At 39.1% G+C, this 18,446-nt stretch overlaps 1 protein-coding gene across 3 annotated transcripts in view; it reads left to right on the plus strand.

The window, feature by feature from the left end:
* Nucleotides 1-265: 265 nt before the first annotated feature.
* Grid2 (glutamate ionotropic receptor delta type subunit 2) overlaps nt 266-18,446 on the plus strand; it is a 1,477,190-nt gene continuing 1,459,009 nt past the window's right edge. For 2 of the 3 annotated variants that reach the window (XM_017592903.3, XM_039108399.2), the window contains exon 1: nt 532-664. In XM_017592903.3, the coding sequence (XP_017448392.1) occupies nt 577-664 (88 nt within the window). In that variant the 5' untranslated portion in view covers nt 532-576. Of the gene's footprint in view, nt 665-18,446 lie in introns of all 3 variants that reach the window. The other variant, NM_024379.2, reaches the window with a different exon arrangement.

Below are 18,446 nucleotides of genomic sequence, written 5' to 3' on the forward strand. Positions count from 1 at the left end.
TCAAGTTCACTTTTGCCACCCCTCCCGGAGCGGGCCTCCCCCTCCCCGCCGGAATCTGGCGACTCCGCTCGCGTCTTCCTCGTCGCCGGTGGCACTGAGAGCTGGCCGCGAGGCGCCACGACCGCGCGCGGCCCGGGGTGGAGGGGCTCGGCGGCGGGGGAGGGCGCAGGCACATCCGGCGCGGGGGTGCCCAAGTTGCGGCGGAGCTGGGACCCGCCACCGCGGCCCCCGCGCGGCCACGGCCACCGTCTGAGCGCCAGCCTCGCCCCCCGTCCGAGAGCAGCCAAGGCTGCCGGATACATTTTTTAAAAAGCCCAACTGCAAACAACTCTGGCAATGCCAAAATTCCCCTCCGAGTGACAGGGCTTGGGAGGAGGCTGCCTCTGGCTGTGCTAGCTCTCGGGTCGCCTGTGCCTCCTCGGCAACCAGGAAAGGTTGTGTTCTGTCAAGAGGGATTTGGAAATTAGGGGGAAAGCTGCACTCAACTCTATTGTGACCTCAAACTCTGTGGACCGCTTAAGAGAATATCTACATATTGGAAGCAAAGTCGTGGTCAAGGAGGATCGGCATCGGAGGATGGAAGTTTTCCCCTTGCTCTTCTTTCTATCCTTCTGGTGGTCTCGAACCTGGGACCTGGCGACCTCCGATTCCATCATCCACATCGGTAAGACAGGGCTGCTGTGGCTTGTGGCGACTTTCCCTGGCGTTTCCTTGGCAGTAATCTCTGTTTCCCCACCCCCTCGAACCTCCAGCTGCTGCCTGAGTGGCCTAGGTTCGCGCCCCTCGGTGCCCGCGCTCGCATAAGCTCAGCTTTCCCAAAGCTGTAGCGGAGCCTCGCGGCGCAGAGTGAGGCTAGGTGTGGAGTGCGGGCCGGGCGCTAGAGGCTCACGCTGGCCTCCGCGCAGGAGTGTGGGGAGTGTGGGGACTCTGGGTGTGGGGAAAAGGAAGTTTGATTGACTCTACCTTCTCGATTTTTCCCGGATGTACATTTGAGCCATTAAAAAAAAAATCATAGTGGGTAAGGCTCGGTAGTATCATCCGTGGGGGAGAGAGGCGGGCTGGGGCCGGGGGCGCTCCCCGCGGCTCGAACAGGTGGTTTTGCAGCGTGAGCGGCCGAGTCCGCTGCGGCGAGCGGTGCAGACGCCCAAGCTGCGGTTCACGCGACACGGTGGCTGGAGCGGATGGCGGGGCACACGCTCCCGGCCCGGGGCGTGGGAGACGCCAATGCCGGCGCAGGCCGCTGTAGTGCCCGGGCTAGACCAGGCAGCCCCTGACAGTCATATCTAGAGCTCCTCCTGGGCGAGCATAGCGTCAGGGCTCTCCGAGGCCCCGCGGGTCGCCAGGTTCCTGGCCCCACCTATTGGCGAGCAGAGCGTCGGGGCAGCGTGGCGGGAGAGGCAGAGCTCGAGTCATTATCATGCAGGGTGCCCACAGCGGAGGGCTCCAACTCTTCTCACTTGCTAATCCCGGAGAGCTGAGTGGAGACTGGCTTTTGCAGCCTTTTTCTGCGTTAATGTGATGATTTCCTTTTCGGAAAATCGCCTCCTGGGCAACCAAGGTTCGTTTGCTGGGCTGCAGTGAGACCCCTCTAGGGGATTTTTTTTTTCTTTTTGGGTACAGGAGTTTTATCGGTACAAACGGTTTCCTGTTCTACAAATCCAGGCGACAGATGATGGGTCACAGCTTCTTTGCCCTTCCACCGTAGCGCGCGCGCGCGAGCGCGAACACACACACACACACACACACACACACACACACACACACACCTGACAGGTGAGCCAGCTGCAGGTGGCAGTTCTTCCAAGCCAAGGGGCTTCTGTCTGGTATTTGTGCCTGTGGTGGACAGATCCTCAGCTCCAGGGGGCTCCCTCTTTTGTTATTATAGGCTATCTTTGTAAACATGTCTTCCATTCTCTATCATTCATATCAATGGGACTGTATGTCTCTGTGCACGGGGTAATGAGGTCAGAATTCAGAAAGCCTTGCCCTTGTGCATTAAAAAAATGAAACATTAGATAACTGGCCTTCTGGATCCCGTTTTGCCTGAGGCTTACAGTGCCTGTAGGTTTAGAACTTTTCAGGGAGAAATTACAGTCTCGTTGAGGGGTTTGGTAACGCTCTGATAAGAGTTTGGAAATGAACCATGCTTTTCGTAAAGACATGGCATGAATTTATGTTCAGTTGTGACTAGAGCAGGACTGCGGGGGTGGGATCGTTATACCTTTGATGACTGGGGGTGTCTCACTTATGTTTGCCACTCCCCCCGGGGGAGCTTGTAGATAAGTACTTATTTTATTGCTTATTCTGTGCTCTCCATGATAAGTGCATAGTTGACAAACACATATATATGTATATATCTTGATATTCCTTACAAGAGAGGAATACTTTACAGGGCACTCTAGGCATTTGGTTCAGAATAGAAACTATCATATGTTGCCAACTGTTGTCTCTCAAAGTGACAGGACTTACTTGTTTATGTGTAGATTCTTAAAAAGTGATTGTACAGCAAATCCACAGAAATCTAGTTTGTGTGCATCAACAGTGTATAGTCAACTAAAAGAAACACCTCTTTCTCAATTAATTTGGCTTGAATGAAGTTAACACATTAGGCAAGGAAATTAGCTTCTTTTATAGACAACCTAACATTTCAGTGAAGCTAACAGGGTTTTAAAAGCTTCAAACCTTTTATAATGTACTGAACATTGGCTGTGTTGTGTGTACCTCAGAGGTTAAATGCCCTCTTTCCTCTATATTTAGCAAAAGTATGATACATTTATAACTGGTACATCTGTATTAGACTTGTGCGGCAGCAGTTAACATGCACTAGGTCAGCTTGCTTACTTGGTTGGTGAGGAAAAGGAATTTTTTTAGGTGTTTGCTGTGATCAAGTCATATGAGAATTATGAACATGGGGAATACATTCTCTCTGGACTAAAAGGCTCAAAAATTATACTATTGGGCAGTCGTATTTCACATCAAAAGAGATATAGAGAGATGTGCAGAATTGAAAGTGGTTGTAATAGATAGTTCAGGCACACTGGAAAGATAAAAAGTCAGTCATTGCTCTAGTAACGTTTTTAAATGCTGGATATTTTTGATATTGGAAAAATCAAATGTGTGTGAAATTCTCACATCTCTGCTTTACTTCATGTAGGTAGCTTAATAAAGACAATTGCATATTAAGCTTTAATATTTGTCAAATAAATTAGTTTACTATGATCATGACATATATTTTCATGGTAGAACCACAATGATTCAGATAAAAATATATTTATTCTATGCAAAATACATAGTATTATAATGCTTGAATCTTCTGGTGATCATATTTTAGAGAGATTAGTTGCATATATATTTATTTGCTCAGTACATATGCACATATATACGTAGTACTTCATGTCGTATCACCTTCCTTGCCCTGGTGAAAGAAAGGTCTTTGACATATGAAAACTATGCAAGTTTGAATTATGCTTCTGCTTTGGGCCTGTGCATTGATTGAGTAATTTCATCAGACCCACATTACTTGATTGCTTAGAAGTTTCCTAACGATCTGCATGCTGTAGGAAGAACCAAAACGTCGTGAGTGGAATGGCAATGATACCGTGTTTTATGAGGCTATTCAGAAGTCGCGCTGATTTATGTAGCTAGAAAGCTCCCAAGTCTTTGAGATTAGCCACGCTGACTGCTATTCTCCCCATACATCAGTCGTCCCACACTCTGCACTCCCTCAACACAACAGGAGTGTAGAGTGTGCTGCTTTAATTAAGCAGGGATTAGGTGGCATTTCCAGTCAACTGCACAGTTTGTGTTTTGCTTCCTATCTAATATGGAGGATCTCACATTTTAACAGCTTAATATATGCTCATTTCTTTATCTAGCTCCTGTGCTCAAAGAGCAGATTGTAAATCAGCTATCCCCAGTCACATATCTCTATAAAGGCATGTGCAAGGACTGGACTCATTCATATATTACACTCATCACCAGCAAATTTTGGCTGTAACCAGTTTTGGTAAAATGCCTTTTGTCAACAAGGAATAGAAAAGGACCATTTATTCATTTTCTCACACGAGCAGTTGATACTTCAGTCTCCAAGATTATAATAATCAACTCTGTCATTATAAGAAGCTAAGACAGTTCACAGCATGTTTTCATCATGAGAATGTTCAAGGTATACAATACAGCTGGCTTACTGAAATGTTCAGCACATAATACACAACACAAGGCAAGCAATTGGCTGGTTTTCTTACATTTCATCTGGGGTCTATTTTATTAAATATGATTACAAATACATTCACAGAAGACATAGGATAACTAATATTTTTACCAAAATGTTTCTTTTTCTTCAAATGATTTTTGTCCAATAGCCAGTGACCTCAAACAGTCATCAGGGACTCGTTGCTTCTTATAGCCCAAGTTGCTTTTTCCCCCTGTACTTTTGTTACAGCAGCTTCTTCTGCCCTAAGTTATATAGAAATAGAAATAAACTTACAAAAAGTATCCAGACGCATACTTTACTGTTGCTCTCTTCTTGTATGATTAATACAGTTCTTTGAAGTACAATTCTGATGTGAATTAAATTAGACAATGTTGTTATTAATCAAAGATACCAACCGTGACATGACTAATAAACACTATAACAGGGACCTTTGCTGTCTACTGAAGATGAAATACATATCCACTAAATATCTCCTATAAATGCTCATTCAAATATGAATAAAAATCAAAGTGATTAACATTTGACTTATCTAAAAATAGATAGCAATTGAAATTGTTAGAAGCAATGGAAGATGAATTGCATTCAATTTTGACCTCTGTGGCTTATTGTGTCATACTATAGATTTATCTTAATTGGACATGATGATTTCAAAACCCCTCTTACCCACATAGAATTTTTTCTTCTTCTACCTGCTTACATTATTGTGAGTGGGGCATTCCCATTTGTACCGCATCTCCAGTTTATTTTTCTTTCAGATGGTATATTACTAACAACATGTGGCTTTATTGAATACCTAATGTTTATTGGAAATATATTTTCAGCCTATGGTGCTATCTTTACTATTAGGTGTCACTGCCGTTTGAGCTGGTCCTTTGTGGTCTACATGAAAAGCCATATGAAATATTTTTCAAATGATCAGAAAAAAGGGGCCACTTAATTAATTTTGTGATACTGGGAGATCGGTGATTTTCGTCCTTTAAGCAGAAAAAATACATATTCATTTTATTTCTTATTTTTATATGCGTGACTCTAGAACATATCAACCCCTGCTCCTTCTTAAAGGAGGTTAGCTTTGATGGGTTCACCAATGAATATTTTAAACGAATTTAAAAATCTTACAGGGACATTTTCTTAAATTAATATTATGGTGAGGAAGAAGTAGGACCAAAGACAGGCTGCCACGTGATGAGTAGTGTCGGTGAAAATAGGCATTGGTCTATTTTACCATTTTTCTGTTCTTACTGGAGTGGTTCTTCTAAGCCCTGGGAACACTATGGCTGCAAAGTGATGTTTGTGAGGAAAGCGTTTAAACAGAACTGTGAAAGATACTTATGCATCCACAAATATAGAGATGTCTAAAGATGATATACATCATTCACGATCATGCATGGTTTCATATTAATATGGTATTTCACGTGAGTTCTATGCAGGCCTACAACCAACACAAACAGCCCTAGTAAGACCACTGGCTTATTTGGTCTTTAGACCCAATGTGTATCCCTCTGACAAATTTCCTGTTTACTTTATTTGTTGCTATAATTTTACTTGTATTAAATTTTACTCTCTGTGTAATAGAAGGTGTAATGTAAGTCAATTTCAAGACAATAAATTAATTCAAACAGTCACATTAATATTAATGTCAATATTAATATCTAATAATTTATTATATAATAATGCAGTGTAAATGTCCAAAGTAAAATTAAGTAATCAGATCAACATATTAAGAAGATAATTCTAAGACACTAATTATAAATATTTATGGTTTATAGTCATTTAACGAATTTTCACTTTTCATTATAAATATAAATTTCAGGTGAATGTTAAAAACAGATGATGAATTTAAGATATGATAAATATTCTAGAATTACATTCTGGTTGATTCATACAAAATAACATGTTACTGGAATTATATTGAACATTTATTTAATTTTTTGAGTATGTTATAAACTCTAAATTCAAGCACATTTAAGCTCTAAAATTAAATGAGCAAAAAGCAAATTTTTTATTAAAAGTCTGCCAAAAAGAAACTGGGGAAAAGGGACAGAATCACATATGATGCACATTTATAATTAATAGCAAGTTTTAAGCTAAACATAAAAATAAAAGTAGAAATATAAAACAAAAATAAAACTGAAATCGTTCCACTGAGGAACCAAGATGGCTTCAGTGCAATAAAAAGGAAGAAAGAAAGAAAGAAAGAAAGAAAGAAAGAAAGAAAGAAAGAAAGAAAGAAAGGAAGGAAGGAAGGAAGGAAGAGAAAGAAAGAAAGAAAGAAAGAAAGAAAGAAAGAAAGAAAGAAAGAAAGGAGGGAAGGAAGGAAGAAAGAAAGAAAGAAAGAAAGAAAGGAAGGAAGGAAGGAAGAAAGGAAGGAAGGAAGGAAGGAAGGAAGGAAGAAAGGAAAAAGGAAAACAAACCAACAACAAAGAAAACCCCACATATCCAAGTGCCTACACATTTGGATTGACTTAAGTGGTAACCAGTCACATGCTTATCAGCTTGTCCACACGGCCTGTGTAACTGCCAATTTACAGCATTCTGCTAGGTTTTGGGCAGCAGTGATATCACTCACAAATGTATTATGAAAAGAAGTAGGAGGTTAAACTTTTTTGGATTCTTGTTCCATTTCTTCCCACTCATATGCCCTCCTGCTCATCACGGGGCTCCAGTGTGTAGCTGTGCTGGTTGACTCACTGTGAGCTTCCTTAGATGGAAACAAAGACGTCACAAGCTGAGCATCTGAACTGTATGGATACCTAAGATTCCTGAATTGCTCCGGTCAATCATCTTATTAACACATATTTCTAGTCATATCAACCAAATTATTAATTTTAATAAAAGAGTAAGGATATCATTTTCCTTCATCCAAAACTGATTCAAACAAAGTAGCATTTAAGATAAATACTATTATTTGCTATTTCAAGTATCTGGATTCGCCTAAGTGATTTTAAGTGAGGTCCTTGCTTCATTAGCAAATCACTTTAATTCTAACAGTTAATATACACAGGATAATACAGACATTTCTATTAACATTTAATAATTGCCATTCAATGAACCTTTTTAACATTTATTATAATTTTGAAAAATTTTATATTTGGATACTATATTTACAAAATTTCCACTAACACTTTCTTGCCTCCAGGTCTAAGAGTGGTTAGCCACTGTCCCTCTTAAATGCATGACCTATTACTGTATAATTATTATTGTTTCGTGTGTGTGTGTGTGTGTGTGTGTGTGTGTAAATACATACTTCTGAGTCCACTCAATGTTTACTCATACCTACAAACCACAATAGTAACACGACTCATATCCTTCGGTGGTAACCAACTATGACTACATTGAACTTAAGGCCTGCTCAGTATGAGGAAATTCATGCCTGGTATTTTAAACCTAGCTAAGTAACCATGGGTCATAAGACCATGAGGACCTACTAAGTTCCTAAAATCAATATATTTTCCATCCGCATTCCAAGTGACTCAGTAGTCACTGAATTAAAATATTAACCAAGCAATGCTTTTTTTTATTAACTTGAGTATTTCTTATATACATTTGTGAATTTTTCAATATAATGGGGAGACGACTTAAAAAATGTTCACATCCTAGTTCTGTATAAACACTACTAAATTAAATGGAGAACTGACAGGTGACACCATACTCTATTTATGGTGGAGTAGCATGGCAATTACTGTCAGGAGAGAAAATACATACAAGTTCAAAGGCCTGTGGCCGTATGGCTATCTGGTGAAGTGCTTTAGGCAGAGATCATTGCAAGGACAATGACTATGAGACATGACACTAGGAGTTAGTTTAATTCATAAAGGGACGTTTTGAAAGTCACTTTGAGTATAGTTTAATGAGCAATGTGGGAAGTAGAAGGGAATAAAATCTGACCTACAAGTAGAGCAAATCCAAGAGAGACTTATGTTTTATGGTAAGGCTCTAAGGTTTTTATAACCTTCTTTGGTTGTATGTACTAGCAGGAGTAGAACTATAGTTTGTTCATGTTACTTGACTTCAATTGGTGGCTGAAGGAGAAAAGCTGTCACTATATAATATATATAACACAATATAAGAAAAGCAAGTTTTTTTCATGCTCCGGCCAAAGGGGAAAAGTTCAGAGCAGCAGAGAGGCTTACTAAGTCTTTTGTATGGGCAAGAAATTGAAGAGCATTGCTGTGAATGAAAAATTGCAAGGTGGGGGAAGTGGGCTATTGTTAGGTAGGGGTCCAAGTAGAATTTATAAAATTTTGTGTTTCTGTTGGACCTCAAGTTCAAGACTATAATTTATTTTGACTTTGTGTGTCTATACATTATAGGGAAATTTAGAACTTGTGGTTGTATTTGGCCGTTAATCAGCGAATAGGGAAGGTGAGGGAAGTGGAAGAGCTCTAAGGAAAGATCCTTGACAAAGGAGTGATCAGGGGGTGGGGAAACAGGTAAGTGACAGAATGGAAGCCAGCATCAGGTAACATTCTAGAAGAAAAACAAGGGCAGTATTCCTTGGAGAGGAATTGAGATGCTGTCATATTGCATACATAAAAAATAATTTAGGAATATTTCATGACATAGTTGAACTTGAAAAAAAATTGTGTTCAGTGAGAAATATAGGCTGGCAACACCTAAATGAATACTTGAAAACTGAGGGTTCTAGGAGTCTTTTTTCTTTTTTATTGGTCATTTTATTTATTTACATTTCAAATGTTATCCTCCCCCCCCACTGTTACCAGTTTCCCTCCACAAACCCCTTATCCCATCCCTCACCATGAGAGTTCCACCCCGAGTCCCCAACCTGCCCACCCACAACCACCTCAGTGTCCTAACATTCTCTTATCCTGGGTCTTTAAGGGAGGAGGGGAAGGGAGGCCTGGCAAGAGACAGTGGGAGATACAGGGTAGGATTGCTTTTGAAATGTGTTAAGTGTTTTTAATAGGAATTTTCATAAAGAGATGTCACTAAGAAGAATCCTAAGAGAGTTATAGAGTTTAAAAATAATCTATCTTATTTTCCTCCAAGTTGAATTGCTTCCTAGAGTTTATGTTTGAACAGTGAAAAACAAAATGTTTTGTTTTTTAATTGTAGTATTAGATCAAGTGGTACTGGGTCAAAGTGATTGCGAATGCTCCTAGTAAGAAACTTCCTTGGGGTTCTGAAATATAATTTATTACTCTGCTTGTTTGCTTCATTTAGTTTTCCAGATTACCATTAATATTTACTTAAGATTTCTTAACTGAAATTAGAAGTCGATGACAGTTTAAACAGCAGTGATATGTGTTACACATAGATTCACTATTTACTCTGACACATTATTAATTATTATGAATATGCAATATTCTAACTAATGATAATAAAATAGAATGCTATGTTTGTTATAATAGACGCATTTAAACTGATCAGAAACTTTTCAAATAAGTTCTGACATGCATTTGATTTGTTTAAAATCACTCGGGGACATTCCATTCAGAAAAAGAGAATATAATTATTGTATAGGGCAATATTTTTCACTGCAATGGGGAAATTCATGTTATGCTAATTTCCAGTGACACATTTTAAACATTTCCTTTTATGGATCTTTCCCTTCTATTTGTGCTATACCACAGCTGACAGCTTTTCAGTCACAGGTGAAAATGAGGAGAGGAAATGTTCTAAATTTTCTAAGCTTAGAAATCATCTGAAAGTGAATCTTAATGTGTAAGTCTATTAATACACCAACCAATTGTGCTTATCACATTACTGTTGGGCTTTGAATAATAGCTCTAGTGAAATAAGACTTACACTGTTTTTCTGTTTTTGTTTTTGTTTTTTCCTGTGTTTGTGTCTGGTGCTATCTCATCTACAAAAACCTTTTCCCTTGTGGGAACTGTGTTCCATGGATATTTCTACTTGTCCACATATAATAATTGATGTGTAAACAGGAGATCCATGGAAAGTGAAAGATCAAATCCCAAACAATTTGCCAGCATACAAAATTGTATGAATGGTGCTGTAACAGATACTTCGGGATCAGAAATAACTGACAAATAAAAGACAATTGTGTTGTGGCATGGGAGCATTTTATTAGAATACAGAGTATCAAAACGTATTTGCAATTTAGTAGTTCATGACTTCTTGGAATAGTGAAGTGCACTCACTTCACAGGTTTTCGAAGCAGATTTATATCTAAACTTACTTGGAATGGATACCTAAAATTGATGAAATACTTACTCTACTTACTATCAATATCATTAAATTGTCATCTGCCGTTGGCAGTGCATTTCAGGTTGACAGATCATTCTTAAAAGCCAAGACCTGGGTAATATTCTAGAAGCTCAAGAGACAGTGAATCACTGCAGGTGTCCTCTTGCTTATAGTTTAAGGTGAACTAACACCAGGAGATGAGTCATCTGCAGAAAATCCCCAGCAATTTGCCAGCATACAAGGTTGTATGAATGGTGCTGTAACAGTTACTTTGTAGCTAATCAGTTGCTTCTTGAATGAAATAACAAACACATGGGACGTTGCTCTAAGAGATGGAATGGTAACTCTCCGCATGACCAAAGTAAATGCGGCCTGAACAAGACCTTTGTATTATTTTTTGAACAAGATTACTTTTCAATCTTGGATCCTGTATTTTTGTTCAGTATATCTCATGACCAGACTTGACTGTCATTGCCCTTCTGATATCTACTGATATACATGGTACGTTTCAAACCTTTCAAAGTTATGTAATTGACTATTCAAATAGAAAAAAATCATTAACTATATTCTTATGCTACAGTTGCAGTAAATGCATCAAATAAGTTAAGAATTCAGCATAGGATACTTAGCAGTCAGGCTCACGAAATGTTAATTTGATATATAACGTCTAAATGTTTGGGTTTTAATGTCTTGATCTCATCATTTAGCTGAGCTGTGCCTCTTGTCCTTGAAGAAAGTTTAGAGAGCTCTACCTCTTTAGAGAAGAGTTTCATATCAGGAAGGTGAAGTAAGAGCAATTTAGGTCTCCCAGTTGGATGACTGTGGTCCACTACAGCGAAAGGCATTGTGGTAACTCAATAAATGTCCTGGTGATGGAATCCTGACAGTGCCATAATCCAAATATATTTTTCAGAAAAAAAGTAGCTTATAAATAGGATGAGGAGTTTATCCCTTATAGATAGTCTTCATTTGTAATAGAAATCTCTTTACTCAGCTTTCCGATGGTTAATCCTTCACCTTACTATAGCTATTGGCTGCAAAATAAATTATGATCATGCCAAAGCCAGAGCCAATGCAGAATGTCAACCATTTATTTGCCTCTTTTTCTTTTTTTACATCATAGATGTCAGTAGTGGTGTTATTAAATCACAGAACAGGGCAGAAGGCTTAGATATCTAGTGATTCTGGAATGAATAAAACCATTGGTATCTTTCTCAAATTAAATGTCATAGGTCAGACTATGCATATATATATTATATATCACAGATATGCATAAATTACAGTTCATTTTCTCTTATTTTGAAGTTAATATTGCATATTACAGTGATTCAAAAGCTAGTCAAATACAACCGAACTGCACTTTCTTCTCTACTCCATGAAAGGAAGGGAGAAGATTATCTCACAGCTGTATAAAATATTATTTCTTTATAAGAGCCAAGGTATCTTAAAAGGAAATATGAATACTAACCATCAGCCATAAAACTGAAATTGAGAACAGAGCAAAAACTGAAGTAGATAGAAGTGAATGATAAAAAGTCCAATAAATATTTTTCTCCACAAAGGTTTTGTTGTTGTTAATAAACAGTTAATAAATAGCAAACAGCTTTGATTCTTTTCTGTTTCCTCTCCACCCTTCAGTGGCAATGCTAATGAGCAGTAGAATAGCCAAAAGCCAGGAAGAGAGAGCAGAGGATTTTAGATAGTCTGTAAACCGGAAACTCAGCGCCTGAATGCCCCTAGCCACAGGCTTGCTGAGAAGAAACAGCTTTATTTCCCCCAAATATTGCCCAACTGTGAAGACAGAATTTGTTTTTGACTATTGGTTGTAACTGCAACTTCCAGACCACCAAAGAGGAATTCTCTGCCCAACAAAGACTGGAAGCAGATCAAAAGTATTATTATTTAAAAGAACATCTTCCTGGGATATTGCCGATGACAACCATGGCTTTGTGATTAGTTAACTTTCCAATATCATGATTCTGACTGATAGCTTTTTTTTTTAACACTCCAGATTTTATTCCCCTCCTGGTCCACCCTCTGACTGTTCCACATCCCATACCTCTTCCCTCATCTAGGGTCCTCTCACTTTGAATCCTGAGAGTCTCTCACTCCCCAGGTCTCTGGTATATTGTAGGAGGTCATCCCAACCTCCTTCCTCCAGAGGTCATCTCTTTCCATTCTTTCTGCTGGCCCTCAGGCTTCAGTCCTTTTCTATCTCCAGTCCATGTTTCCTTCTCCCCTCCCCCTTCCCCTTTTCCTCCCAGGTCTCTCCCTCCCTCCCCCATTGTGGTTGCATTTTCTCCCTCCCAAGTGGGAGTTATCATATCTTTAAGACCTTCAGCTTGTTGACCGTCTTGAGTTTTGTGAACTATGGACTTTATCTTGGGTACTCTGTACTTTTTTTTTGGCTACTATCTACTTATTATTGAGTACATATCGTCCATGACTTTTCGGGTCTGAGTTACCTCCCTCAGGATGAGTTCCATTCATTTGCCTGCAAAACTCAGGATGTCCTCGTTCTTAATAGCTGAGTAGTACTCCATTGTATAAATGAACCACATTTTCTGTATCTATTCTTCTGTTGAGGGACATCTGGGTTGTTTCCAGCTTCTGGCTATGACAAATAAGGCCTCTATGAACATGGTGGGACATGTACCCCTGTGGCCTGGTGGAGTATCTTTTGGGTATATTCCGAAGAATGGTTTTGCTGGATCTTCAGGTAGAGCTGGTAGCTTTTTAAAGAAAAAATATGGATTTCAGCTACATTTTAAAGGTAGTTTAGTTAATTCATTATGAACTATGTTGTGTTGACATTGCTGTTAAACTCCTTTGTATATTGAGCTCTTCAATGTCTATTCCCACTAGCTCCCATGTTCTAGAGTACAATGGTGAAAATTTGAACACCATAGTTGAGAAGGAATTGTGAGTGAGATATATGTCAGGGGTAGAAGGAAAACCTACTTCATGGTGAATGAGAGAAAGACGAGGGTTAGGAATGTGTGGTGGTCAAGTACATGAATTCTATAGCGATGCTTGCTTCTCAGTATTCTGACTTGAGGTCCCATTAGATGGTCTATGCTGGCTAAGAACTCACTGTCTTCCTAGTCTCTCCTCCAAAGTGTGGTGTTAAATGTGTGCCACTGCACCTGGCTTTAATGACATTTCGTTAAGTTAGTTTGCTGTGGACTTTACTTTTTATACTTTTAGACAAATATTTTGAGTAATGGTTCATCTCTTAAGTTCTCTTCCTTCACATAAATTTCCAGTTCAGTATGCTGCCACCCTGTTAGAGAATGTGTCTTTTTTTTTTTTTTTGAGTCATGCTTTGGCCTCCTTTGGAAGACACATGCTTATAGTTTGTCGGGATCTCAGGATCATCTATTGACAAATTCAAACGTACTACTCTCTAGAACCCTCGACAAACAAAAACAAGGATTTTTTTCCCTCTGAAGTAGATGACTACAGCTAGTGCCTTTGTTACATTTGGTATTTGTATTTTCTCAGATATTTGTGTGAGATGGAACTCAGAGTGGCACAGATAAAGAAAATGACAATATAGCTCCACGAGAGATGTAATTTGAACCTCTTAATGCTTTAATAACTTTAAATGAATATTATAAAATGTAATGTAAAATATACAGTTTGGGGGAACACTATCTTGCCATGTAGCCCAGTATGCCCTTCATTTTGTGATAGTTTACTGAGTAGTTGAAATAACAATATATACCACTAGTATATACCACTGTTAATAATAGTATAGACCACTGTTACCTGATTCAATATATAATATCTCATCGGTAATATACTAGCATTATCACTTCCTTGCTTGACTTCCATATAAGTTCATTTTAACTTCCATATAAGTTATGTTATCATTTGTGATGAACAAGCTTAAAGTTAATTTTTTGGCTTGTTATAACAGTGAAGTTAATCTACCCAACTGATAATGGGAACATTTTAAAGTTGTGTTCTCATTACAACTAAAAATTGACATTTCATATAATATAATGATAGCCAGAGAGAGCTTCATGATATTTTCAAGATTGAACTTCAAAATGGAATAGTTCATTGTAAATCATTCAGAAGAAAAAAGAAAGGGTTTGGTCCAATAACTCTAGAGGGAACTATGTCAGTCAGGCTTTAGAGTCAAGATTAGCAAGGCCATCATCCAGGCCAGCTACTAAAGATGAAAGATGGATGGGTGGTCTGGAAATGAGATCTGTGATATACTGATTAGCTTCTTATTTCTTTGCTTTTTACATTATATGACAATTGCTTCTCTGTCTACTCAATGCATAAGAAATAATACTAGCATGTGAGGAGACCCGTGTTAAGAATGTCCGATGAAATATTCCTTACTATTTCAGCTTCTCAGGACTATCAAAGTACCCAGACCACCATTGAGGCTGCTTAGAAATCTGCGTTTACTCTACAACCTTGTTATCTTAATTATAAATGAAAAACACTAACAATGGCTCCCATCTTGGCTGGTACTGTTTGAGAATTAAAAACCACGGTCCCTTTAGATATACGCATTCAATTTTAAAATGTGTTTTAATATGGGATGAGATATTGGAGTGCTCTTCATGTTCTGTCTTTGCAAATATCCCAGGTTAATTTTTATGGATCAGATATTTATGCTAGTTTCTCTCTCTCTCTCTCTCTCTCTCTCTCTCTCTCTCTCTCTGTCTTTCTCCCTCTCTCTCAAACTCTCTCTATTAGCATAGTGTATTCAAGTTATAGCTACACCTTAAATGATGATATGTTAAGTTTTTATCATATTTTTTTATTAACTTGAGTATTTCTTATATACATTTCGAGTGTTATTCCCTTTCCCGGTTTCCGGGCAAATATCCCCCTCCCCCCTCCACTTCCTTATGGGTGTTCCCCTCCCAACCCTCCCCCCATTGCCACCCTCCCCCCATAGTCTAGTTCACTGGGGGTTCAGTCTTAGCAGGACCCAGGGCTTCCCCTTCCACTGGTGCTCTTACTAGGATATTCATTGCTACCTAGGAGGTCAGAGTCCAGGGTCAGTCCATGTATAGTCTTTAGGTAGTGGCTTAGTCCCTGGAAGTTCTGGTTGCTTGACATTGTTGTACTTTTGGGGTCTCGAGCCCCTTCAAGCTCTTCCAGTTCTTTCTCTGATTCCTTCAACGGGGGACCTATTCTAGGTTCAGTGGTTTGCTGCTGGCATTCGCCTCTGTATTTGCTGTATTCTGGCTGTGTCTCTCAGGAGCGATCTACATCCGGCTCCTGTCGGTCTGCACTTCTTTGCTTCATCCATCTTGTCTAATTGGGTGGCTGTATATGTATGGGCCACATGTGGGGCAGGCTCTGAATGGGTGTTCCTTCAGACTCTGTTTTAATCTTTGCCTCTCCCTTCCCTGCCAAGGGTATTCTTTTTCCTCACTTAAAGAAGGAGTGAAGCATTCACATTTTGATCATCCGTCTTGAGTTTTTTGTTCTAGGGATCTAGGGTAATTCAAGCATTTGGGCTAATAGCCACTTATCAATGAGTGCATACCATGTATGTCTTTCTGTGATTGGGTTAGCTCACTCAGGATGATATTTTCCAGTTCCAACCATTTGCCTACGAATTTCATAAACTCGTTGTTTTTGATAGCTGAGTAATACTCCATTGTGTAGATGTACCACATTTTCTGTATCCATTCCTCTATTGAAGGGCATCTGGGTTCTTTCCAGTTTCTGGCTATTATAAATAAGGCTGCGATGAACATAGTGGAGCATGTGTCTCTTTTATATGTTGAGGCATCTTTTGGGTGTATGCCCAAGAGAGTTATAGCTGGATCCTCAGGCAGTTCAATATCCAATTTTCTGAGGAACCTCCAGACTGATTTCCAGAATGGCTGTACCAGTCTGCAATCCCAACAACAATGGAGGAGTGTTCCTCTTTCTCCACATCCTCGCCAACATCTGCTGTCACCTGAGTTTTTGATCTTAGCCATTCTCACTGGTGTGAGGTGAAATCTCAGGGTTGTTTTGATTTGCATTTCCCTTATGACTAAAGATGTTGAACATTTCTTTAGGTGTTTCTCAGCCATTCGGCATTCCTCAGCTGTGAATTCTTTGTTTAGCTCTGAACCCCATTTTTAATAGGGTTATTTGTTTCCCTGCGGTCTAACTTCTTGAGTTCTTTGTATATTTTGGATATAAGGCCTCTATCTGTTGTAGGATTGGTAAAGATCTTTTCCCAATCTGTTGGTTGCCATTTTGTCCTAACCACAGTGTCTTTTGCCTTACAGAAGCTTTGCAGTTTTTTGAGATCCCATTTGTCGATTCTTGATCTTAGAGCGTAAGCCATTGGTGTTTTGTTCAGGAATTTTTTTCCAGTGCCCATGTGTTCCAGATGCTTCCCTAATTTTTCTTCTATTAGTTTGAGTGTGTCTGGTTTGATGTGGAGGTCCTTGATCCACTTGGACTTAAACTTTGTACAGGGTGATAAGCATAGATCGATCTGCATTCTTCTACATATTGCCCTCCAGTTGAACCAGCACCATTTGCTGAAAATGCTATCTTTTTTTCCATTGGATGGCTTTGGCTCCTTTGTCAAAAATCAAGTGACCATAGGTGTGTGGGTTTATTTCTGGGTCTTCAATTCTATTCCATTGGTCTATCTGTCTATCTCTGTACCAATACCATGCAGTTTTTATCACTATTGCTCTGTAATACTGCTTGAGTTCAGGGATAGTGATTCCCCCTGAAGTCCTTTTATTGTTGAGGATAGCTTTAGCTATCCTGGGTTTTTTTTATTCCAGATGAATTTGCAAATTGTTCTGTCTAACTCTTTAAAGAATTGGATTGGTATTTTGATGGGGATTGCATTGAATCTGTAGATTGCTTTTGGTAAAATGGCCATTTTTACTATATTAATCCTGCCAATCCATGAGCATGAGAGATCTTTCCATCTTCTGAGGTCTTCTTCAATTTCTTTCCTCAGTGTCTTGAAGTTCTTATTGTACAGATCTTTTACTTGCTTGGTTAAAGTCACACCGAGGTACTTTATATTATTTGGGTCTATTATGAAGGGTGTCATTTCCCTAATTTCTTTCTCGGCTTGTTTCTCTTTTGTATAGAGGAAGACAACTGATTTATTTGAGTTAATTTTATACCCAGCCACTTTGCTGAAGTTGTTTATCAGCTTTAGTAGTTCTCTGGTGGAACTTTTGGGATCACTTAAATATACTATCATATCATCTGCAAATAGTGATATTTTGGCCTCTTCTTTTCCGATCTGTATCCCTTTGATCTCCTTTTGTTGTCTGATTGCTCTGGCTAGAACCTCAAGAACTATATTGAATAAGTAGGGAGAGAGTGGGCAGCCTTGTCTAGTCCCTGATTTTAGTGGGATTGCTTCAAGTTTCTCTCCATTTAGTTTAATGTTAGCAACTGGTTTGCTGTATATGGCTTTTACTATTTTTAGGTATGGGCCTTGAATTCCTATTCTTTCCAGGACTTTTATCATGAAGGGGTGTTGAATTTTGTCAAATGCTTTCTTAGCATCTAATGAAATGATCATGTGGTTCTGTTCTTTCAGTTTGTTTATATAATGGATCATGTTGATGGTTTTCCGTATATTAAAACATCCCTGCATGCCTGGGATGAAGCCTACTTGATCATGGTGGATGATTGTTTTGATGTGCTCTTGAATTCGGTTTGCCAGAATTTTGTTGAGTATTTTTGCGTCGATATTCATAAGGGAAATTGGTCTGAAGTTCTCTTTCTTTGTTGTGTCTTTGTGTGGTTTAGGTTTAAGAGTAATTGTGGCTTCGTAAAAGGTATTCGGTAGTGATCCATCTGTTTCAATTTTGTGGAATACTTTGGATAATATTGGTATGAGGTCTTCTATGAAGGTTTGATAGAATGCTGCACTAAACCCGTCTGGACCTGGGCTCTTTTTGGTTGGGAGACCTTTAATGACTGCTTCTTTTTCCTTAGGAGTTATGGGGTTGTTTAACTGGTTTATCTGTTCCTGATTAACTTCGGTACCTGGTATCTGTCTAGGAAATTGTCCATTTCCTGAAGATTTTCAAGTTTTGTTGAA

Source organism: Rattus norvegicus, chromosome 4 (genome assembly GCF_036323735.1).
Source record: "Rattus norvegicus strain BN/NHsdMcwi chromosome 4, GRCr8, whole genome shotgun sequence".
Taxonomy (NCBI): Eukaryota; Metazoa; Chordata; class Mammalia; order Rodentia; family Muridae; genus Rattus; species Rattus norvegicus.